This window comes from Rhinoderma darwinii, chromosome 8 (genome assembly GCF_050947455.1).
Source record: "Rhinoderma darwinii isolate aRhiDar2 chromosome 8, aRhiDar2.hap1, whole genome shotgun sequence".
Lineage (NCBI taxonomy): Eukaryota > Metazoa > Chordata > Amphibia > Anura > Rhinodermatidae > Rhinoderma > Rhinoderma darwinii.
In genome coordinates this window covers 64,145,142-64,167,564 of record NC_134694.1, presented here as the reverse complement: position 1 = coordinate 64,167,564, position 22,423 = coordinate 64,145,142, and the positions used below count along the sequence as shown (strand labels likewise).

The following is a 22,423-nucleotide window of genomic DNA, read 5'->3' as shown; positions in this document are numbered from 1 at the left end:
CTATTATTTCTTGAAAAATGGCTCTGGACCAAGATGTTTGAAATGGTTTTACATTTCCTATATCCCAAGGAGACCTTGCTGGTAAGAAGATTGTTAAGTACTGGGTCACTAAGTAAAATGTTCCAGTGACGGTTTAGAATGAGTGTCATTTCATCCCAGCTATCATTATAGTCAGTGACAAATCGTGGTTGGGATCGTTCTGTGTTGACCCTTGTTTTTGGGGTCAGTAGAGTTTCCCGATCGGTCCTCAGCGCCCAATTGTAGGCTTTCTTGATGTTCCTTTTACTGTAATTCCTGCATGACAGCCTGTTCTTTAATTCTGCTGCCCTGGTCTTGAAGAGCTGGAAGGTGGAGCAATTGCATCTGAGCCTCAAGAATTCTCCCTTTGGGATGCCTCTAATTGTATTAACGGAGTGAGCACTTGTTGCATCCAAAAGGCTATTGGTGGCTGTTTTCTTGCGGTAGAGATCTGTCTCAATGGAACCGCGCTCGTTGGTAAAGAGCCTCACGTCCAGGAAAGAAATAGACTGATGATCATATGTTAAGGTCAATTTGAGGTTAAAGGTTTTAATTTTTGTCTGACCACTAAACTCAACAAATTTACTGTAATCAAGGATCTCCACCTCTTTGGGCGGAAACTGTTCTATCAAAAAATGTATAATAGACAAACCAAAATCATCAATGGGGAACAATTTAATATCGCCAACTCGGATTGCCTATGAGGAGTAGAAATCAATACACTGAGAGACCTGGAGGAACTGTTGTTGGAAAACTCTACCCAACAACCTGAGGGTGACTCCAGTCCCCTTACTACTCCTCATGGGAGATCTAAAATTAAGTCCAAAACTCTCTCCATGCCCTCTTTGGAAGGCTGCCCGGCAATCAAAGTCTTTGTTGACCTAGTATCCCAGGACTTACTGTCACTATCTAAGCAATGGCCATCTCACAACCTTAGTCCAGACGAAGAACGGGCACTCCAGGATATGCGCAAATGGGATGACGTTGTCTTCAAGAATTCAGATAAAGGGGGCAATGTTGTCATTTGGTCAAAAGAAAAATACTTACTGGAAGCTAAAAAGCAACTATTAGATAAAGCGTGCTATCACCCACTTTGGGGTGACCCAACTGAACAATTTCTTAAAGAATACAACGACATGATTCAAGATGGTTTTGAGGAAGGAGCCATAATTGCTAAAGAGAGGGATTTCATGAGGGTTCAGTACCCTAGGATTGCAACATTCTATCTCCTCCCAAAGGTGCACAAAAATCCTCTTAATCCTCCAGGGAGGCCGATTGTCTCTGGTGTGGGTAACCTGACCGAAAAATGCAATCACTGGTTAGACGAGGAACTACGTGAACTGGTATACCAGTTACCTTCCCACACCAGGGATACCATGCAGGTGCTCAAAGACCTGAATGGTAGTTCCCTGGAGGTAGACGAATGGCTCACCACCTGCGATGTGGAGTCCCTCTATACGAGTATAGACCACAAGGTAGGCTGCGCAGCGGTAGAATTCTTCCTGGAAAGAAAGGAAGGTTACAATCCATCTCGGAAAAATTTTGTCTTACGTGCACTCAAATTTATCTTGAAACACAACTACTTCCTTTTCGATGGCAGATTTTACCTGCAATTACGAGGAACAGCCATGGGAGCAGCGGTGGCACCCACCTTTGCCAACTTATATTTGGGCTGGTGGGAAGAATGTCACGTTTTTTGTCCCGAGATGGAGAAATTCACCTCTAGAATTAACATCTGGCGCAGATTTATAGATGACATACTGTTCATCTGGAATGGCTCATCTAGAGAACTTGAAGAATTTATTGAGGTTTTGAACACCAATAACTTTAACCTCAAATTGACTTTAACATATGATCATCAGTCTATTTCTTTCCTGGACGTGAGGCTCTTTACCAACGAGCGCGGTTCCATTGAGACAGATCTCTACCGCAAGAAAACAGCCACCAATAGCCTTTTGGATGCAACAAGTGCTCACTCCGTTAATACCATTAGAGGCATCCCAAAGGGAGAATTCTTGAGGCTCAGACGCAATTGCTCCACCTTCCAGCTCTTCAAGACCAGGGCAGCAGAATTAAAGAACAGGCTGTCATGCAGGAATTACAGTAAAAGGAACATCAAGAAAGCCTACAATTGGGCGCTGAGGACCGATCGGGAAACTCTACTGACCCCAAAAACAAGGGTCAACACAGAACGATCCCAACCACGATTTGTCACTGACTATAATGATAGCTGGGATGAAATGACACTCATTCTAAACCGTCACTGGAACATTTTACTTAGTGACCCAGTACTCAACAATCTTCTTACCAGCAAGGTCTCCTTGGGATATAGGAAATGTAAAACCATTTCAAACATCTTGGTCCAGAGCCATTTTTCAAGAAATAATAGGAGTATTCCAGTACTTAATCCTGGTTTCTATCCTTGCAGAATGTGTAGAGCTTGTCGGGTACTAGTGGACAAGAGAGAGTTTGTGGATGCCTTTGGTATCCTCCATCGGATTTCTGACCATATAAGATGTTCCACCCCTGGAGTGATTTATTGCCTCGAATGCCCATGTGGTCTCAAATACATTGGGAAAACCAAGAGAGAATTGCGCATACGGATTCGTGAACATATCAACTCGATAATCAACTTTGCAAAAAATGAGCAGGACTGCAGGACTAAAAATAAGCCATTTAATCCAACCCCAATAGCCAGACATTTTGGGAACGTACACAATTCCAATTGGACAACTCTTAAAGGCTGGGCCCTGTGCGTAATACATTTGGGCATCAGAAGAGGTAACTTAGATCAGGCACTTCTGCAAAAAGAAAGTGAATGGATCTTCAATATGAAAACAGTGAGTCCATTTGGACTCAATGAAAACTTTGGCTTTGGATGTTTTCTTTAACATGCTGGTATAATATCTACATCAGTACATATCCTCTATAGTATATTCATATTTCTTCATTAATATTTGTAGGTGTATTTGTATATTCATTTATTATACATTTACAATCTTCCAACCTTTTCGCTGTTTGATTACTGCCACCCTCGCGGCTACAGGATTTACATGCCGTTTATTTATTTCATAAAAATAAAAAAAAATTTGTGTTGCTTATTTCATATATATACTTTTTCGTTTATATACCAAAAAATTCTTTGTCTTTGGTAGTATCATGATGGCTTTGTGGTGTCCTAGTAATGATTATTGCAATTTCTAGCAATTATTCTTTTGAGAACTTCATTAATATCATACTAGTCGAGACCAAGGTCCCTGATTGGTTTCTGAGACTGTCAATCAACAAGGACCCTATTTATAGGGCGTTTTAATGGCGGCCTCTCACCCCTGGAAGAAGCCAGAATACTGGCGAAACGCGCGTCGGGTGCACAATCCACTACCCAATGGTGCTTACAATTGACTAGAGCTGTCCTTGTTCAGCTCATAACAGACCACGCTACACAATACGACTGACAGCTGTCAGCTGTTCTAGTGCGCTACATTATTTCAATTGCAGCGTGTCTCGCTGCTCTACTCTGAATGGTGGGGCATTTCTCCCACCTCTCGCCGCGATATGGTCTGATGACCAGCAACTCTATGCACAGTCCTCCCGGGGTAATTCAATACACCCACGGGCTTTGATCGCAGGCGAGGTGCAGCGAGGCTGTGGAGTCTCGGTATCAGAGCCCTCACTACCCCACTCATTTGCTCAGTTCACATACTGAGCCAATTGAGCGGACCTATTCACGAACCGCTCTGACAACAGACATAACCCAGTGGACGACTGTAATTCACCGCCTCTCGGTTTATTACCAGCGGTGGTAGCGTACATCACAACTGTTCTCTGCATCGCTGCTCCTCAGGTAGACAGCGATGTGAAAGTGCACCTGCAATCACAACTGCCTATTACAAACGCAGGAATAACGCCAGATTTGCATGTGGCTCAATTACCACTGCTCATCTGGTTACTGCAGGGCTCACTTTGACTTCAATCAGCTGCTTGCTGGTCTCACAGCGCAGCAATAATTGTAAGAACTACTCCTCAGCACAGCTTACATTCTCAGCTGACACATTGTTTGAATTTTTATTTGAACTCCACCGCATATCATCTGGAGCCACAAAAATGAAAAGTAAAAATAAATAAAAATTATAAATTAAAAATGTTGATAAGTACAAATATTTTTTTTATTTACAGTTCAGCAATGTGGGCACTACAATGAAACATTAGTGACAAGTGTTAACACTGAATATAACATCAAGTGAAATCACTCAATTACTCAATTTTTGAGCTTTGATAACTACCTATCACTAACGCAGCAATTACGCAGGGTGTGCATGCGGTTCTCCTCACGCATGCCGATTTAGTTAGTGTAGGGCTATTCAAGTCTACTTAGCTGCCTGTTAATACCACAGTGCAGCAATCCCCACACGAGCTCACTTGTCTAGCACGGACCAGTTATTTCAGCTGATACTGTTCAATTGTCAATGATTCCACCTTGTCTCATCTTGAGTTTCAATCTTCATTTACAGTGCAACAAAATGTGCACCACAATGGAGCATTAGCGTTGGTGAAATCACTTTACATTGCATCTAGTGATTTCGTTCAATATAACATCTAATTTCAGGTCATAGGTATGTGAGTTTGGGGGTCACTCACACATACCAGTTTGCACCAATGGACTTTTAATATATTTTATGTCAATCAATAAAGGTTATTTATTAATTCCACGTTAGACCACATCTTCTTTCCTTTCCCCTTCCTGTTTAAATCTAGCTCCAATCGGTGGTGTACACCAATGTGGTCCCCTTGACCTATTTTCCCTAGTGAGACAGGTGATCTTCACCAGTTACGAGATCAAGCTTCACCACCAGTGGAGGAAGGAGTATTATCGTACTCCACGACAAAACTCACCGGATATAAACCCCAGTGTTAAATATATCCCAGAATGAGGGTATGGGGTAGACAGAGCAAACGGGGCCTACCTTAACATTTGGATATTGAAGTCTGGCAAGCTCAGATATTCCAGCCATTGACCCCCAAATAATGTCTGAGCGTTGATTTGATAGAGCCATCAATTCCACCATATTATGTATATGGATTATTTCCTATAACCATTCCGATATGGTATGTAAAATAGTGCTTCTTCAGTGTCTGGGAATCACTGTTCTAGCTGCCACCAATAGTTAGTCAAGTAATGTGTGAGACAGACATTTAGAGGAGCCCGGAATCATTGACAGCAACAGCGCATCAGGAGAATTTGTCTAGAGTAATCTCGATAATTTTATGAATCAGAGGGATTATGGAGCACCAAAACATATGTAGTGGTGGGCATTCCCACACTATATGAGACATCGTACCCCTGGCCTGTCCACAACGCCAACACAAATCAGACGTGTTCAGATAAATCCTGTGCAAAAGCACTGTGACTTTGTACCCATCTGGATAATATCTTAAAGTTTGTCTCCTGTGCCTTACAGGAGACCGAGAATTTGTGGTAGAGAGTGAATGATTTAGACCATTCTTCAGGAGTCGGTGAGATAGACAATTCTTTTCTGCACTTAGTCGCATATTAAGGTTTTAATTCAGTACGCAATTCCAATGAAGATTATAGATCGTGGCAACAGCTTTTGGCATTGTGGAGCGCGAGGAGAACAGACTTTGAAATGGGGTCAGATCTCTATGCAGGTCCAGTCCTCGTTGGACCTTTTATAGTAATGTTTAAGTTGGAGATAATCCCATTTTGTCCTATGTGTTCTGGAATATTCCGGTACCAGAGCTTCATAGGACTTTAAGCGGTCAGATGACAAAACTTGTGCAAATGTTAATCCTATGTCTGCCTGAGACCAAGCCAGAAAAGAAGGTTATAGACCCGGGGCAAAGTCCTTGTTACTCATGACCAGCCCTAAAAAAAAAAGAAGCTTAGTCTTAGAGAGATACATCTTGCAGGTCGTCACTACAATCCCAACCACATGTGGCAGGGTCACAATATTAGGTTAGGACCAAGACACTACCGGGGACCAGGGGAGAGTCGTCAGGGGTAAGTCTATTTGAGCACTCGCCAGTTGTATCCACAATTTACGTGAGGGACTATGTGAGATGTCTAGTAGTCTTGTCGTGGTTGCAGCCATGTAGTATAGAAAGCAGTCTGGTAGGGCTAAGCCCCCCTTTTTTTTAAGCGTTAAATGTGACATGCTACTCTTGGCCCTTTAGACGTCCAATCACAGCTTTTTAATAATTTGTTTAGGGTGTGGAAAAGCATTGTTGGGGGTGTGCAACGTAATGTTTGATAGAGGTATAACAAGCGCGGTAGAATATTTATCTTTAATCCATTTATTCTGCCCAACCATGATAAAAGTTTGCCTTCCCAGTTTTAGTGTGTAACAGAGGTAAGAAATTGAGAGTGTAGGTGGTCGTAAGATCTGACGGCATCATAATGCCCAGATATCTAACTTTGTGTTGCCAATCAAAGCGATAGGAAGATTTGAGAGACTTCAAAAGGTTAATCTTTTTGCAAGGTTAATCTTAAAATTGCTATAACTACTATAGTCTTTGATAGTAGACATAAGCGCAGGTAACAAAGTAAGGGGTTGAGAAATATACAAGACATCATCATCAAACGCTGAGCATTTTACCTGATGCCGTCCAATCTGCAATCCCTTGATGCCAGGGTTTCCTCTGATAGCGCTCAGACAGTGCTCCATTGCCAAGGCATAGAGCATCGGAGATAGGGGGCATCCCCGGCGTGTGCCATTACTGATATTGAAAGTTGGAGATAATGAGCCATTTACCCGGACTTGGGCCTTAAGACCAGAGTACAGTGCCCGGATACACCTGAGCATCATTTGGCTCATCCCCAGTTGCACCAATATCTCCTCCAAGAATCCCCAGTCCACCAGATCAAAAGCCTTCTCTGCATCTAGGGAGAGCAACATAAATGGAACAGAATGCTTCTTGGCATAGTTAATAAGAGAAAAATATTTAAACGTGGTATCTCGAGCTTCTCTAGATGGGACAAATCCTACCTGATAGGGAGTCAAGTACACGCCCCCCCCCAATCTGTTCGCTATGAGTTTTGCATACATTTTAGTATCAGTGTTTATCAGGGAAATGGGGTGATAGCTAGCGCAGGATTGAGGGTCCATACCGTCTTTAGGTATGACCGTAATGTGGGCATGTAAGAATGCTGGAGGGGTTGGTGCACCCTGGGAAAGGGCTTGTAAGGCTGTTAGCAAGGCAAGGGAGAGTTCATCGGTGAGGAATTTGTAAAAGGCCGCAGTAAAACCGTCTGGGCCTTGGCTTTTACCCGACTGGAGATTTTTAAATACCCTAGTTAGTTCTTCCAAGACGTAGTGCCACGTCTCCCTCAGGAATGGAGGGCAAAGCTGTATCCTGTATATATTGTGAAAGAGAGCGGGGCTGTGAGGAAACTGAATTTGCAGTGTGGGGAGGAGGGAGATTATATAAGCATTGATAATATTCTAGGAAAGCTTCAGCTATTTAATCAGTCAAGTGTACTACAGTACTGGTGGAGTTTTAAATCGAAGGAATATACGAAGGCACCGTCCTGTCTTTAAGCACCAAAGCTAGAAGTCTACTTGGTTTGTTACTGCATTCGTAGAATGAGCGGCAAAATAAATGTTGAGCACGATCGTGTTTTCGATTAAGTGTGTTTTGTATTTGTTGATGAGTTAGCAGGAGTTTTTGAAGTGTGTCGTGTTGTAACCTGCGTTTATGCTGAGTTTCTAAGGAATGGAGATCCGATAGCAGGGAGCATAATATAGCACTCTCCACTTTCTTAAGTCTGGCCCCATGCTTTTTCAATATTCCTCTCGGAACACACTTTAAGGCTTCCCATTTAATCGTTGGGGAGGTCGCATCTGAAGCATGAACCTGCTGAAAGTGCATTATCTGTCGTTGAAGTTCCAGTTTACATAAAGCGTCTTGAAGAAGCGACTCATTTAGTCTCCAAGTAAAGGCGCGTTTAGATTCAGGTAAGAGAGCTTATGCACAGAAAACCGGGGCATGATCAGACAAAAAGAAGTTGCTGATAGCAGATGAGGAGACCTGTTTAACCCTTTCCCGACCTTTGACGAAAATGAATGTCAGGGTTGGGTATTAGTTCCCGTACCATTACATTCATTTTCGTCACTATTTCAAAGTGTCGCTCTGTGTATACACAGAGCGACAAGACCGCGCTGCCAGTTGTCCCAGACAGCTGACACAACAGTCTTGCTGGTTAGCGGACCATCGCCTCTGCTTTCGGCAATTAACCACTTAAATGCGGCGACGGATTGCGATCGCCGCATTTAATGGGTTTGAAGCATATCGGCAGTCCCCACGATGTGATTGTGGGGGCTGCCGATGCTTGTTGTGGCAATCGGAGGCCAGACAATGGCCTCCGGGGTGCCATGTACGGAAGCCTAGGAGGAGCAGCCGGAGGCTGGTCCTCCGAGGCTTCCTGTCTGTGACTGTCACGTCTTAGGTAGTGTAATGTAGTCTAGCAGTGATCAAAGCTGCAAGCCTAAATTTCCCCTAGTGGGACAAGTAAATAAAGTTAAAAAAGGGTAATAAAAATGTTTTTAAAAAAGTGTAAAAATAAGTTAGAAGTTACATAAACAAAAAATGCTTTTTTTTCCTGCAATAAGACTTTTATTATAGGAAAAAAATGAACACGTTAAAAAAGTACACATATTTGGTATCACCGCGTTCATAACGACCCAAACTATAAAACTATAATGCTATATTTCCTGCACGATGAACACCACAAAAAAAAACAATAAAAATCTACAACAGAATCGCTTTTTTGGTGACCACCCCTCCAAAATAAAGAATAAAAAGTGATCAAAAAGTCGCATGTACCCAAATATGGTACCAATAAAAACTACAATCCGTCCTGCAAAAAACAAGCCCTTACACAGCGTTTTTGACTAAAAAATAAAAAAGTTATGGCTCTCAGAATATGGTGACACAGAAAATATTTTTTTTTATAAATAAGTGATTTTATTGCGCAAACGCTGCAAAACATAAAAAAAATTATATACATATGGTATCGCCATAATCGTACCGACCCGCAGAATAAAGTAACAAAGTCATTTATAGCGTATGGTGATCACTGCAAAAAAAATAAATAAACTAAAAAAACATTGTCAGAATTCCTGGTGTTTGGTCAGGATTGCAAAAAAATAGAATAAAAAGTGATCAAAAAATCGCATGTCCCCCAAAATGGTACCAATGAAAACTACAGATTGTCCCGCAACAAATAAGCCCACACACAGCTCCGGTGGTGAAAAAAAAAAAAAGTTCTGGCTCCCAGCATATGACGATGCAAAATGTGCAGAGTGTTCCGAAAGCGGATAAGATTGGGCACCATTTATCAGTGCGACATCGGCCACATATCTGTGAATTATTATTTATTTACCCCATTATTATACCCTCTTATTATGCCTTGATGTACGCTGCCCAGCTAGAACTACTAACAAGCAAAATCTACGCTCCAAAAGCAAAATGACACTCCCTCCTTTCTGAGCCCTGCAGTGTGCCCAAACAGCAGTTTGCGCCCACATATATGGCATCGCCATACCCAGGGGGAACCCTCTTAACGTTTTATGAGGTATTTGTCTTCAGTGGCACAAACTGGGCACAACATATTATGCACTAAAATGGCATATCAGTGGAAAATTGCAATTTTCACTTTGAACCATCCGCTGTGCATTAACCCCTTTGCGCACTATGACTTAATAGCACGTCATGGTGCGGGGGTTGATGTATGGAGTCGGCTCACATGCTGAACCCGCTCTATACGCTGCGGGTGTCTGCCGTGTATTACAGCTGACACCCGGGATTAACGACCAGGTACAGTGATCGCGATGTTACAGAAGCCTGTAAAAATAACAATAGTTACAAGTGTATTGTACCAGCAATCCAATGATCGCTGGATCAAGTTCCCTAAGGGGACTAATAAAATGTGAAGAAGAATTAAAGTTATTAGTAGTGAGAATTTTTTTTTTTAAAGTTAAAAAAAAATACCTTTTCCCATTTTTCTTCTAAAAGTAATGTAAAAAAATTCACAAAATTGGTACCGCTACGTCCGTAAAAGTCCAAACTATTACGATATACAGTACCATTATTTAATTCCCACGGGGAACACTGTAAAAAAATGTATAATTTAAACTGCCAAAATCGCTGTTTTTTTTGTCACCTTAGCTCTGAAAAAAAATTAATACAACTTTTTAATCACTTTTTATGTGCCAAAAAATGGTACCAATAAAAATTACAGCTCCTCCCGCAAGAAATAAGCCCTCACATCGCTCTATTGATGGAAAAAAAAAGTTATGGCTCTTGGAAGGCAGGGAGTGAAAAACGAAAATAAGATAAGATCAGTCCTGAAAGGGTTAATTCATTTCTAATGAAAAAAATGTATGACCACATTTGGGGTATTTCCATACTCGGAAGAAATTACTTTATAAAAAATGGTTGTTTTTTTTTTCCTTTATCGCTTGTGAAAATGAGAAAATTCAACATTTTAGTGGAAATAATTTTGATATTCATTTTCGTGGCCTAATTTTAATAAATTCTGCAAAAGACCCGTGGGGTCTAAATGCTCACTATACCTCTAGAAAAATTCTTTGAGAGGTGTAGTTTCCAAAATGGGGTAACTTTTGGGGTGTTTCCACTGTTTTGGCACCACAAGACCTCTTCAAACCTGACAAAGTGCCTAAAATATATTCTAATAAAATGGGGGCCCAAAATCCACTAGGTGCTCCATTGCTTCTGAGGCCTGTGTATCAGTCCAGTAGCACACTAGGGGCCACATATGGGATATTTCTAAAAACTGCAGAATCTGGCCAATAAAATATTGAGTTGCATTTCTTGGGTAAAATCTTCTGTGGTACAAATTTGTTTTTTATTAGAAATGAATTTCGCCAAACAAAATAAAATTTGTAAATTTCACCTCTACATTGCTTTAACTCCTGTGAAACGCGGAAAAGGTTAAAACACTTTGTGAATGCTGATTCGAATACCTTGACGGGTGCAGTTTTCAAAATAGGGTGATTTATCAATTTTTGGAAATGGTCTGTGTGGAAATGAGTTTATCTGTATTTGATTTTAATTTACATGAGTATTCAGGGCGTAGCTAAAGGCTCATGGGCCCCGATGCAAAAGTTCTTATTGGGCCCCCCGCAAACTCCTCATGACCTTCGGTCCGCAGCTTTCAGCTGCATCGCTGGGTCTCCTAAGTGACCCAACAATTCAGCACTAGCAGTCAGGGCGTCACTAAGGCTGGGTTCACACACCCAATTTACGGACGTAATTTGGGCGTTTTAGCATTGAATTACGTCCGAAAATGCGTCTCAAAAGCGTTGGCAAACATCTGCCCATTCATTAGAATGGGTCTTACGATGTTCTGTGTCGACGGTCATTTTTTTTACGCGCCGCTGTCAAAAGGCGGCGCGTAAAAAAGACGCCCGCGTCAAAGTGCCTGTCAGTTCTTCAGACGTAAATGGAGCCATTTTCCATGGACTCCATAGAAAAAAAGCTCCAATTACGTCCGTAATGGACGCAGCGAAAAACGCCTGCACATGCCATTACGCCTGAAATTCCGGAGCTGTTTTCTCCTGAAAACAGCCCCGTAATTTCAGCCGTAACGGAGGCTGCCGTGTGAACATACCCTCAGGGCTTAAAATGTCAGGGGAAATAGCCCCAATACAAATGTGTCCGCCCCCAAAAAAATAATGTGTGTATATGAGACAGCATAGCATATCTATAGCACTACGACCCTATAAACTATGGATAGGATTAGATACAGTGGCTGAGCAGACAGTATCACACATGATAGGATTAGATACAGTGGCCCAGCAGACAGTATCACACATGATAGGATTAGATACAGTGGCTCAGCAGACAGTGTCACACATGATAGGATTAGAGATAGGGCCCAGCAGACAGTATCACACATGATAGGATTAGATACAGTGGCTGAGCAGACAGTATCACACATGATAGGATTAGATGCAGTGGCCCAGCAGACAGTATCACACATGATAGGATTAGATACAGTGGCTGAGCAGACAGTATCACACATCATAGGATTAGATGCAGTGGCCCAGCAGACAGTATCACACATGATTGGATTAGATACAATGACTCAGCAGACAGTATCACACATGATAGGATTAGATACATTGGCTCAGCAGACAGTATCACACATGATATGATTAGATATAGGGCCCAGCAGACAGTATCACACATGATATGATCAGATACAGTGGCTCAGAAGGCAGTATCACACATGATAGGGTTAGATACAGTGGCTCAGCAGACAGTATCACACATGATAGGATTAGATACAGTGGCTGAGCAGACAGTATCACACATGATCGGATTAGATACAGTGGCTCAGAAGGCAGTATCACACATGATAGGATTAGATACAGCGGCTCAGCAGACAGTATCACACATGATAGGATTAGAGATAGGGCCCAGCAGACAGTATCACACATGATTGGATTAGATATAGGGCCCAGCAGACGGTATCACACATGATAGGATTAGATACAGTGGCTCAGCAGACAGTATCACACATGATTGGATTAGATATAGGGCCCAGCAGACAGTATCACACATGATAGGATTAGATACAGGGCTCAGCTTGCTGACATTGCGGCTCCAGCGTTGGACCCAGGAAAGGTAAGAATAATAATTTTGCTTCTTTATGTGTTACTGATTATTTTTGTGTGTTTGTGTTTTTTTTACAGCTTCGGTTGTTGGACTTCGGATTCGAGGACTTCAATGACGGCGTTTTTTTTTATTCTCAATAAAATGGTTAATGTGGGTTGTGTTTTTTTATTTCAATAAAATATTTTTTCTACGTGCTTGTATCTTTTTAAACTTTATTATCACCGCCTTAGTAATGGCCGCTGGCTGATTGACAACCTCCATTACTAAGGCGGGGCTTAATGTTAGCAGGTGCAGAGGCTGTCACTAACCCCCATTATTACCCTGGTACCCACCGCCACCAGGGGTACTGGGAAGAGCCGGGTACGTACCAGTACCCGTCAATCTGTAGTGACGAGCAGGCACCGGGGTGGCCGCAAGCTGGTAGTATTAGGCTGGGGAAGGCCAAAAACAGTGGCCCCTACCACCCTGGTAATGCTGCCTGCTGCTGCTGTGTTGTATCTGGCTGGTTATGAAAATTGGGGGGGACCCCACATCGTTCTTTCCAATAATTATTTTATTTTTATTTTTTAAATGACGTGGGGTCCCCCCATTTTTCATAACCAGCCAGATACAATAAAGCAGCAGCAGCCTAGCATTACCAGGGTGGGAAGGGCCACTGTATCTGGCCTTTCCCCTCCTGATAATACCAGCCTGCGGCAACCCCAGTGGCCGACCATCACTATGGTCAGGTACTGGATCGTACCCGGCTCTTCCCAGCACCCCTGGTGGCGGTGGGTACCGGGGTAATAAAGTGGGTTAGTGTTAGCCTCTGCACCGGCTAACACTAAGCCCCGCCTTAGCAATGGATACTGTCAATCAGCCGGCGGCCATTACTAAGGCGGTAGTAATATAGTTTAAAAAAAAACACAAAGACATAGAAAAAATATTTTATTGAAATAAAAAAAAACACACAACCCTCATTAACCATTTTATTGATAATAAAAAAAAAAGCCGTCATCGAAGTAGTCCTGGAATCCGGCGTAGTCCAACGACCGAACCTGTAAGAAAACACACAAAAGAAACGATTAGTAACACATGTGTTAGGCTTAGATACAGGGCCCATGTGTGATACTGTCTGTGGGACCCTGTATCTAAGCCTACCACAACGTAGGCTTAGATACAGGGCCCAGCAGACAGTAATCTTATACAGTATAAGATTACTGTCTGCTGGGGCCCTGTATCTAAACCTACAGTGTGGTAGGCTTATATACAGGGCCCAGCAGACAGGATCACGCATGGGTCATGTATCTAAGCCTACCATGTGATTGGCTTAGATACAGGGCCCAGCAGACAGCATCACACAATCTGTGATCCTGTCTCATGGGCCCCCTAAGCCTGCTACATCGTAGGCTTAGGGGTTGTGCAGTCCCTAAACATTGATGGCCTATCCACAGGACAGGCCATCAATAGCTGATGTGTCTCCCGGGACCCGCAAACAGCTGTTTTGAAGGGGCCGCAGCACTCGTAGGAGAGCTGCTTCCCTTCATTTCACTACTCGCTCAAACTGTGAATCGCCGACACCGATTCATAGTGTGACCGGAATGAAGTGACCGGAATGAAGGGGAGCAGCTAATCTTACCTTCCTCTTCAGCCGCGGCGGTAGTTCTGTCGTCTCGATGCTGTGCGCGGCGCATAGCGCTGGGACGTCATGCGCTGCACACAGCTCTTGACGTCAGGACCTCCACTGCGATTCGGAACCAGGAAGGTAAGTAAAGTTTGTTACTTTAGTAACGGGCCCGCGGCCCGAGTTACTATAGTAACTTTTTATTGATGTGGTGCGGGGGGCTGTGGGCCCCCTGGCTTCGGGGCCCGGTCGCAATTGCGACCGCTGCGACCCCTATAGCTACGCCAGTGTGAGTATTGTTTATCTATTTGGTTAATTGTCTAATTTGTTTGGTAGTTACAATCTGTTTACTGGATAGGGACCCTTTTTCAGTGCCAATATCTTCTGTCTCAGGGATGCTTATGTATGTGACTAATGGATACTTGATATCCCCTGAGCCCTCCCACCAATTATTTCCATCAAATAAACGCCCAAATTAATGGAATGGCCACCGTAGCCCCTTTTATAAAATTAATGCATGTAAATAAAAAACAAACTTCACTATACATTGTTAGAAATATATGCATAACCCTATAAAAACAAAGCAAAAAAAAAACAATCTCTGAATATTACAAACATTCTGATAAATAATCCTGTAAACCAACACCTGATTGAAACATTGCCCTGGTAAGGTGTTGTCGAAGGCATTTCAAAGTACACTTACATCATCAATTCTGTTATCAGTTCTGCAACCTTGTCCTCAGCCGTGATGCACCTGATCGAAGGGCACCGAATTCTTCTAGACCTAAAAACCCTTCCTAGGTAAAAATACAGTTGTGTAGAAATACGGGTGTTCAAATACCTCCATAACATTATCTATTAATCTATATGGAAATAATAGAAAGCCCAAATGAGGGCTCATGCACATGAATGTATTTGAGATCTGTGCTGTACAGATCCCAAATATGATGTGAACATTCTATGGGTTCCTGCTTAACCCGCCCAGTGTGTCAAGGTTTTATTTCCTTCATTGTATGGCAATGGGTGAAATCCATTCGAAATCTGGAAGAAATATAGATAGATTGCTGCGGATTTGTAAATTTCAACAGAACTCTGAATGTGTCTCCAGCAGTAAGTGGTTATGCATATGAAGTTTAAAATCACATTATAAACTAATACTGATATGTTTGCACATATATGTATGCAGTGAAGTAACTCAATTATATATCTTCTGATCTTAAAGGCAATATCAAAGAACTGCTTGAAATGCAGTCTCCTTTTAATGTAAGTAATCTTATTGAGCAAATGTACAAAGAAATAAAATCTATAGAAGAAACTGGAAACCAAGGTGTTCCTGACAAGCAGGTTAGTAATTTTTTTGCCTTCACAACTATGATAATTTTTTTGTTATACATAACAAGTTTTTTTTCCAGGAATTTTGCATTATTTGCTGCATATTTTGAGGATAATGTCCCATATCACAATGATAGTTTATTTATAACTAAGTAGCTACATTTATGTTAACAGAAGTGTTTTTGCTTTACATTATTAGATATGTATGTTTACAAATGTAAGGGTACTAATCAATTTAGGGATCTTCTCATTTTTATGCTAGGTACTGCATTTTGCTATACTGTTCAAAACAAACAACTAAAAGTATAATATATTGATCAAATTATACACATAATGCATAATTTTTTTAATACTGACCATAATGTAAAAGAAAATAAAAAAATCAGGGAGACCCTTCACTCTGTAAGCTATTACACTTGTGGAAACATTTCTTCATCCCTGGTTATCTCTGACGGAATAGTTTTTTTTGGCACAAACATGTACAACTCACATGAACACATCATCATATGGTGGTGTGAATGAAGTATTTTTCATCATGAGCAGGTATAGAATATTTCCAAGCTCCAGAGACAGTTTATTCCGAATCAGGCTTTGGGAATTCCTTACTCCCTAACTACAGCTCACATGCTTAATCCTTATGCTGCTCCAAAGATTTATTCATATTGTGTGGCCAAATTGCATTTTTTTTGCTGCGATTTCACAAAAATTGTGTCGTTTTGACGCGGTTTTACATCAATTGTGGCAATAAACCACAATTTGACCACACCATGTGAATAGATCCTAAGAACCCTCCCCTACACCTGCATATAATGAAATCTCTATTTTCCTCTTATGAATCCTTACCAATGTGGCCATAGTGAAACTTTGGACATTGGTGAACAGTGCCTATATATTTGAATTGTATCATGCACCATATTCTCTAACCTCTTGATGTTTGTAGTGACTTGATGCGAAAAGTGTTGGAGGCTCGTCATGAATATGGAATTTGTTGGCCTGACCCTCAATTTGAGAATTTACCCTGGATGTGAAGTAAATCTTTGTTATGAGTAAGGGTATGTTCACACGGCCTATTTACGGACGTAAATCGGGCGTTTTTGCCCCGAATTACGCCCGAAAATAGCGCCTCAATAGCGCTGACAAACATCTGCCCATTGAAAGCAATGGGCAGACGTTTGTCTGTTCACACGAGGCGTATATTTACGCGCCGCTGTCAAATGACGGCGCGTAAATAGACGCCCGCGTAGAAGAAGTGACCTGTCACTTCTTTGGCCGTAATTGGAGCCGCTATTCATTGACTCCAATGAATAGCAGCGCTAATTACGGCCGTAATTGACGCGGCGTTCAAGCGCCTGCACATGCCGGTACGGCTGAAATTACGGGGATGTTTTCAGGCTGAAACTTCCCCGTAATTTCAGCCGTTACGGACCCCCGCCGTGTGAACATACCCTAAGAGTTACAGATTCTGCACAATAAAAACATTCAGAAGTTTCTATAACTCGCACTCATTTGAATGGAGAACGAATGTATTTGTGTACCCACTGCTTTCAGTGGCGTAACTAGAGGAGGTGCAGTAGGTGCAGTCACACCTGGGTCCTGTGGCCTGAGGGGTCCCAAAAGGTCCTTGTGCCCCATATGAGGATACCAGTAATATGGGGGCTTTGTTACAGATTTTGCACTGGGGCCCAGGAGCTCAAAGTTGCGCCTTTGACCACTCCATTAAGGGTCAGGACTCAGACTGGCTCATTTTTGGGATTGGTGGATGTCCCAGCTGCAGGACTCCCCACTGATCTGACTTATTTTACATTTATATGCAAGATATAGCTGACTAGCATTTTGCACAACGTTTTTTTTTTTCTAAAACCACAAAGCTAGCATTAAAGAAACAACGTTACAGCATGTTATACAGTGAAAAATAAAAAGGAAAATGAACACACCGATCAATATACATACAATACAAGATTACAACTCAACCATTTGTACCAAGAATACTGCAGCAAATCATTGAACATAAAATACTCCAAGCCAAAATTACCACAAGGCCTATCCCACTCATCTATCCTCCAACAGCCTTTCCAGGGAGGAACGGATCGTCCCCGCCGAATTCATAGTCATCCAAATTGGGAAAAAGAAAAAAAATGATCACCCCTGATGGAAGGCGCTCCTGCACTTGTAGATTAAATTCAACTGAAATCCCAGTCAGGACAAGATATCAAATAGGGGTAAAAAAATGTTTTTATTTTTTAAAAGACATACATGCTATGTCATAAAATTAGAATAAAAGCTACGCGTTTGACCCTGAATCAGGGTCTTCCTCAGGCTTGGTTGCAGTTCATGGTGGAAGTGGTTTGTTTGTATTAACTTCTTAACATTGATACAAAAGATAGATATCAGTGAACCAGTACAAAATGACATATATACATTTTTAAAACAATCGTAATATAATACAAAAATTGTTTCGAAACATTACTTCAAAAAATTTCAGGTCGCCTAATCCGGGGTCTGCAGCCTGCTTGGAGGCGAAGCCTAATCTGCTTGCTGTCAGTGAATGACTGACAGATCTAATACATTGCACTACGTAGGCAGTGCAAATGTATTAGAAAAAAAATCTGATAGTTGGACCTTCAAGTCCCCTAGTGGGACTAAAGTAAAGTGAAAAAAAAGTTGTCAAAAATATAATAAAACTTTTAAGTAATAAAATAAAATACAATCGCCCTTTTTCGCTTATCAAATCCTTTGTTATTGAAAAAAATAAAATAAACCATACATATTTGGTATCGCCGCGACCGTAACGGCCTAAACTATAAAAATATGATGATATTTATTCCACGCGGTGAACGGCGTAAAAAAACCCGTAAAAAATAATGCCAGAGTTTTTTGGTTACTTTGTCCTACAAAAAGTGAAATAAAAAGTGATCAAAAAGTCGCTTGTATCCAAAAATGGTGCCTATAAAAACTATAGTTCGTCTTGCAAAAAGCAAGCCCTCATACAGCTCCGTCGATGAAAAAATTAAAAAGTTATGGTTCTCATGGCGACAGAAAAAATACATTCTTTTTACAAAAGTAATTTTATTGTGCAAAAAGTTGTAAAACATTATGTGCTATAAATTAGGTATCGCCGGAATCTTATTAACCCGCAGAATAAAGGTAACATGTAGTTTATTTTATTTTTTTGAACTTAAAGAGGCTCTGTCACCAGATTTTGCAACCCCTATCTGCTATTGCAGCAGATAGGCGCTGCAATGTAGATTACAGTAACGTTTTTATTTTTAAAAAACGAGCATTTTTGGCCAAGTTATGACCATTTTTGTATTTATGCAAATGAGGCTTGCAAAAGTACAACTGGGCATGTTGAAAAGTAAAAGTACAACTGGGCGTGTATTATGTGCGTACATCGGGGCGTGTTTACTACTTTTACTAGCTGGGCTTTCTGACGAAAAGTATCATCCACTTCTCTTCAGAACGCCCAGCTTCTGGCAGTGCAGACACAGCCGTGTTCTCGAGAGATCACGCTGTGACGTCACTTCCCCAGGTCCTGCATCGTGTCAGACGAGCGAGGACACATCGGCACCAGAGGCTACAGATGGTTCTGCAGCAGCATCGGCGTTTGCAGGTAAATCAATGTAGCTACTTACCTGCAAACGCTGATCCTGCTGCAGAATCAACTGTAGCCTCTGGTGCCGATGTGGCCGACACGATGCAGGACCTGTGAGTGACGTCACAGATCTGCACTGCCAGAAGCTGGGCGTTCTGAAGAGAAGTGGATGATACTTCTCATCAGAACGCCCAGCTAGTAAAAGTAGTAAACACGCCCCGATGTACGCACATAATACACGCCCAGTTGTACTTTTACTTTTCAACACGCCCAGTTGTACTTTTGCAAGCCTCATTTGCATAAATACAAAAATGGCCATAACTTGGCCAAAAATGCTCGTTTTTTAAAAATAAAAACGTTACTGTAATCTACATTGCAGCGCCTATCTGCTGCAATAGCAGATAGGGGTTGCAAAATCTGGTGACAGAGCCTCTTTAAGTTTTTTATTGATTTTTCCAACATCAATCAGTACATTACTATGCATAAACATTACATAAATATCAAATACATTAAAATCTAAGAAATGTACATCAAGTCACATAGAGAAATAGTAGTCAAGCTTGTCTTTTTAACTTGGGGAGGAAAGGGAAGGGAAGAAAGCTTTCAAACTAAAGTAGGTAATTGGTCTCTGCAGTCCGCAAATCTTTTCATCCATGGGCCCCATAATTTGAAGAATGCACCACATCTATGGTTCCTTAGAAAAAAGAGGAGTTCATAAATACAATGATTGGATACCCTGCCTATTACTTCCTGACATAAGGGAGATGTGGAGGATTTCCAAGCTTTAGCTATTAGGAGTTTGGTAGTGAGAAGCACATGTCCCACCAAGTACCTAAAATCTCGTGGAAGATCTTCTAATCCTATGGACAATAAAGCTAACGCGGGGTCCTTGTTGATGGGGATTCCCAGCACCGAAGAAATAAGAGAAAATACCTCCTCCCATAATTGCGTTATATTAGGGCACCTCCAAAAAATATGAAAAATTTAACCTATCTGACCACATCCCCTTCCAACATAAGCCCATCACATGGGGGTAAATTTTTGCTAGTTTGAATGGAGTGTAATACCATCTCATTAACACTTTATGATAGACCTCTAAGAGGTTCATACACAGAGATGCTTTCATCGTCCACTTGATAGCCGCTGTCCACTGTTCTATAGTAAACACCTGTCCCAAATCCTGCTCCCATCTCAAAAAGTGAGCCCGCTTGGTAATCTCCACATCTCCATTAAAGTAATCATACATGCGTTTTGTAAGATTCAAATCCCCTTTGCTAGGATTAGAGAAATTATCACATATAAATCGTGGTAGGGAGGCCGTAGTAGTAGGGAATTTCTTCAGATAAGATGTAATCTGCATATACTGGAATATATCCCTACCTGAAATCTGGTATTTATCTGCAAGATCTAAAAATGTTCGAAGGCTGTCTTGATAATATAAATCAGATATATGCTGTATACCACACCCTACCCATCTCTTTACCCTCAGTCCTGGAATCATCAATTCAAGAACATTCAAGGGTAAGGGGACTGGCTCTCCTCTTTCAATAGAGGAGGTGGCCGATAAAAGAGACAACCAAGCCTGTACAGAGACCTTTACAGTAGGAGCCACTGGCAGGGACAAGGATGGTTTTACCGCATAAGCTAATAGAACGGTTCTGAGAGAGTTAATACCCATAAGATTTTGCTCAATGGAGGTCCAATTAGGCGAGGATGTCGTTAAGATCCAGGCACTTGTTTGCTTGATAATTAATGCTTTATGATAAGATACAATATTAGGCATCCCTAGCCCCCCTCTACGTCTGTTAACGATCAGTGTAGATGCAGCTATCCTCGGGTGGTAACCTCCCCAAATAAATGTTCTAAGTTGTTTTTGAAACTTCATAAGAATAGGGGAAGATATAGGAACTGATATAGTGCGTAAAAAATATAGTATTTTTGGTAAAATAAACATTTTATAACAAACATTACGCCCCAACCAGGATGGTTCATATTTAGAAATGCTATTAAGATCTTCTTGAATAGAGGACAACAAGGGATCTAGGTTCAGCCTAGGCATCAAAGAAAGTGGGAACCCCACTTGGATCCCCAAATAAGGGACAGATGTATCCTCCCATTTAAAAGGGAATTCAGCCTGAATAACTTTTCTCAAAGTATGGTTAATAAAAAGCCCTAACATCTGGGATTTCGTGGTGTTAATCTTATAATATGAGACTATCCCAAACCTTGATATTACCTGCATTATTTCACGGGGAGAAGATAGAGGGTCAGTAATCATCAGAATGACATCATCCGCAAATAGACCCAGTTTATGTTGACGAAAACCTACAGATATCCCTCTTATATTTATATTAGAGCGGATTGCTTCCGCAAAAGGTTCTATGACTAGCGTAAACCACAGCGGTGAAAGTGGACATCCCTGTCTGGTCCCGTTTGTAATATTGAAAGGCGTAGACAGGGAACCACCAGATAACACCCTAGCTGAAGATGGTGTATAAAGGGCTTGGATAGCCTGTAATATAGGTCCCCCAAAACCAAATCTCCGTAACGTCGCTAACGCATATCCCCAATGTATTCTATCGAACACCTCCTCTGCATCCAAAGTAAGGAAGAGAGAAGGCGTCCTGCTATTTCCCGTTTTTGCTAAGAGATTAACAATACGCCTAGTGCCATCAGAGGCCTGTCGCCCCTTCATGAATCCAACCTGATCAAAGTGTATCAGGGTAGGGAGAATATCTGTTAATCGAGTGGCTATAATTTTTGCGTAAATTTTCGTATCGCAATTAAGTAGAGATATTGGACAAAAGTTGGCTGGGGTAGTGGGGGATTTTCCTGGTTTGGGAATAGTGACTAACATAGCTTGTAGCATTTCATTGGGAAGATTTCCCTTTTCTAGAGCCCAATTATATACTGCTGTCATATGTGGGGAAAGAATAGGTGCAAAAGTACGATAATACTCGTTAGAGTACCCATCTGGACCTGGTGCCTTGTCCGATTTTAATACCCCAATAATTTTGGCGACCTCTAAAGGGGTGATGTTAGCATTTAATAGGGATAATTGATCCTGCCCCAGAGACGGAAGTTGTACGGATTTTAGGAAGGCATTAATATTCAAGTCGGTAGGTTGGTAGGTAGACGGATCCTCTTTAAGATTGTAAAGTGTAGAGTAATAAGCGCCAAATTGGTTAACTATATCTTGTGGGTGTATAATCTTAGAT

The 22,423-nt window shown here is 41.5% G+C and overlaps 1 protein-coding gene across 2 annotated transcripts in view; it reads left to right on the top strand.

The window, feature by feature from the left end:
- The window catches only part of TEX11 (testis expressed 11), a 963,534-nt gene that overhangs the window by 42,795 nt on the left and 898,316 nt on the right, over window positions 1-22,423 (top strand). For both annotated transcript variants that reach the window (XM_075835681.1, XM_075835680.1), the window contains exon 3: window positions 15,504-15,625. In XM_075835681.1, coding sequence (XP_075691796.1) covers window positions 15,504-15,625 — 122 coding nt within the window. The remainder of the gene's footprint in view (window positions 1-15,503; window positions 15,626-22,423) is intronic.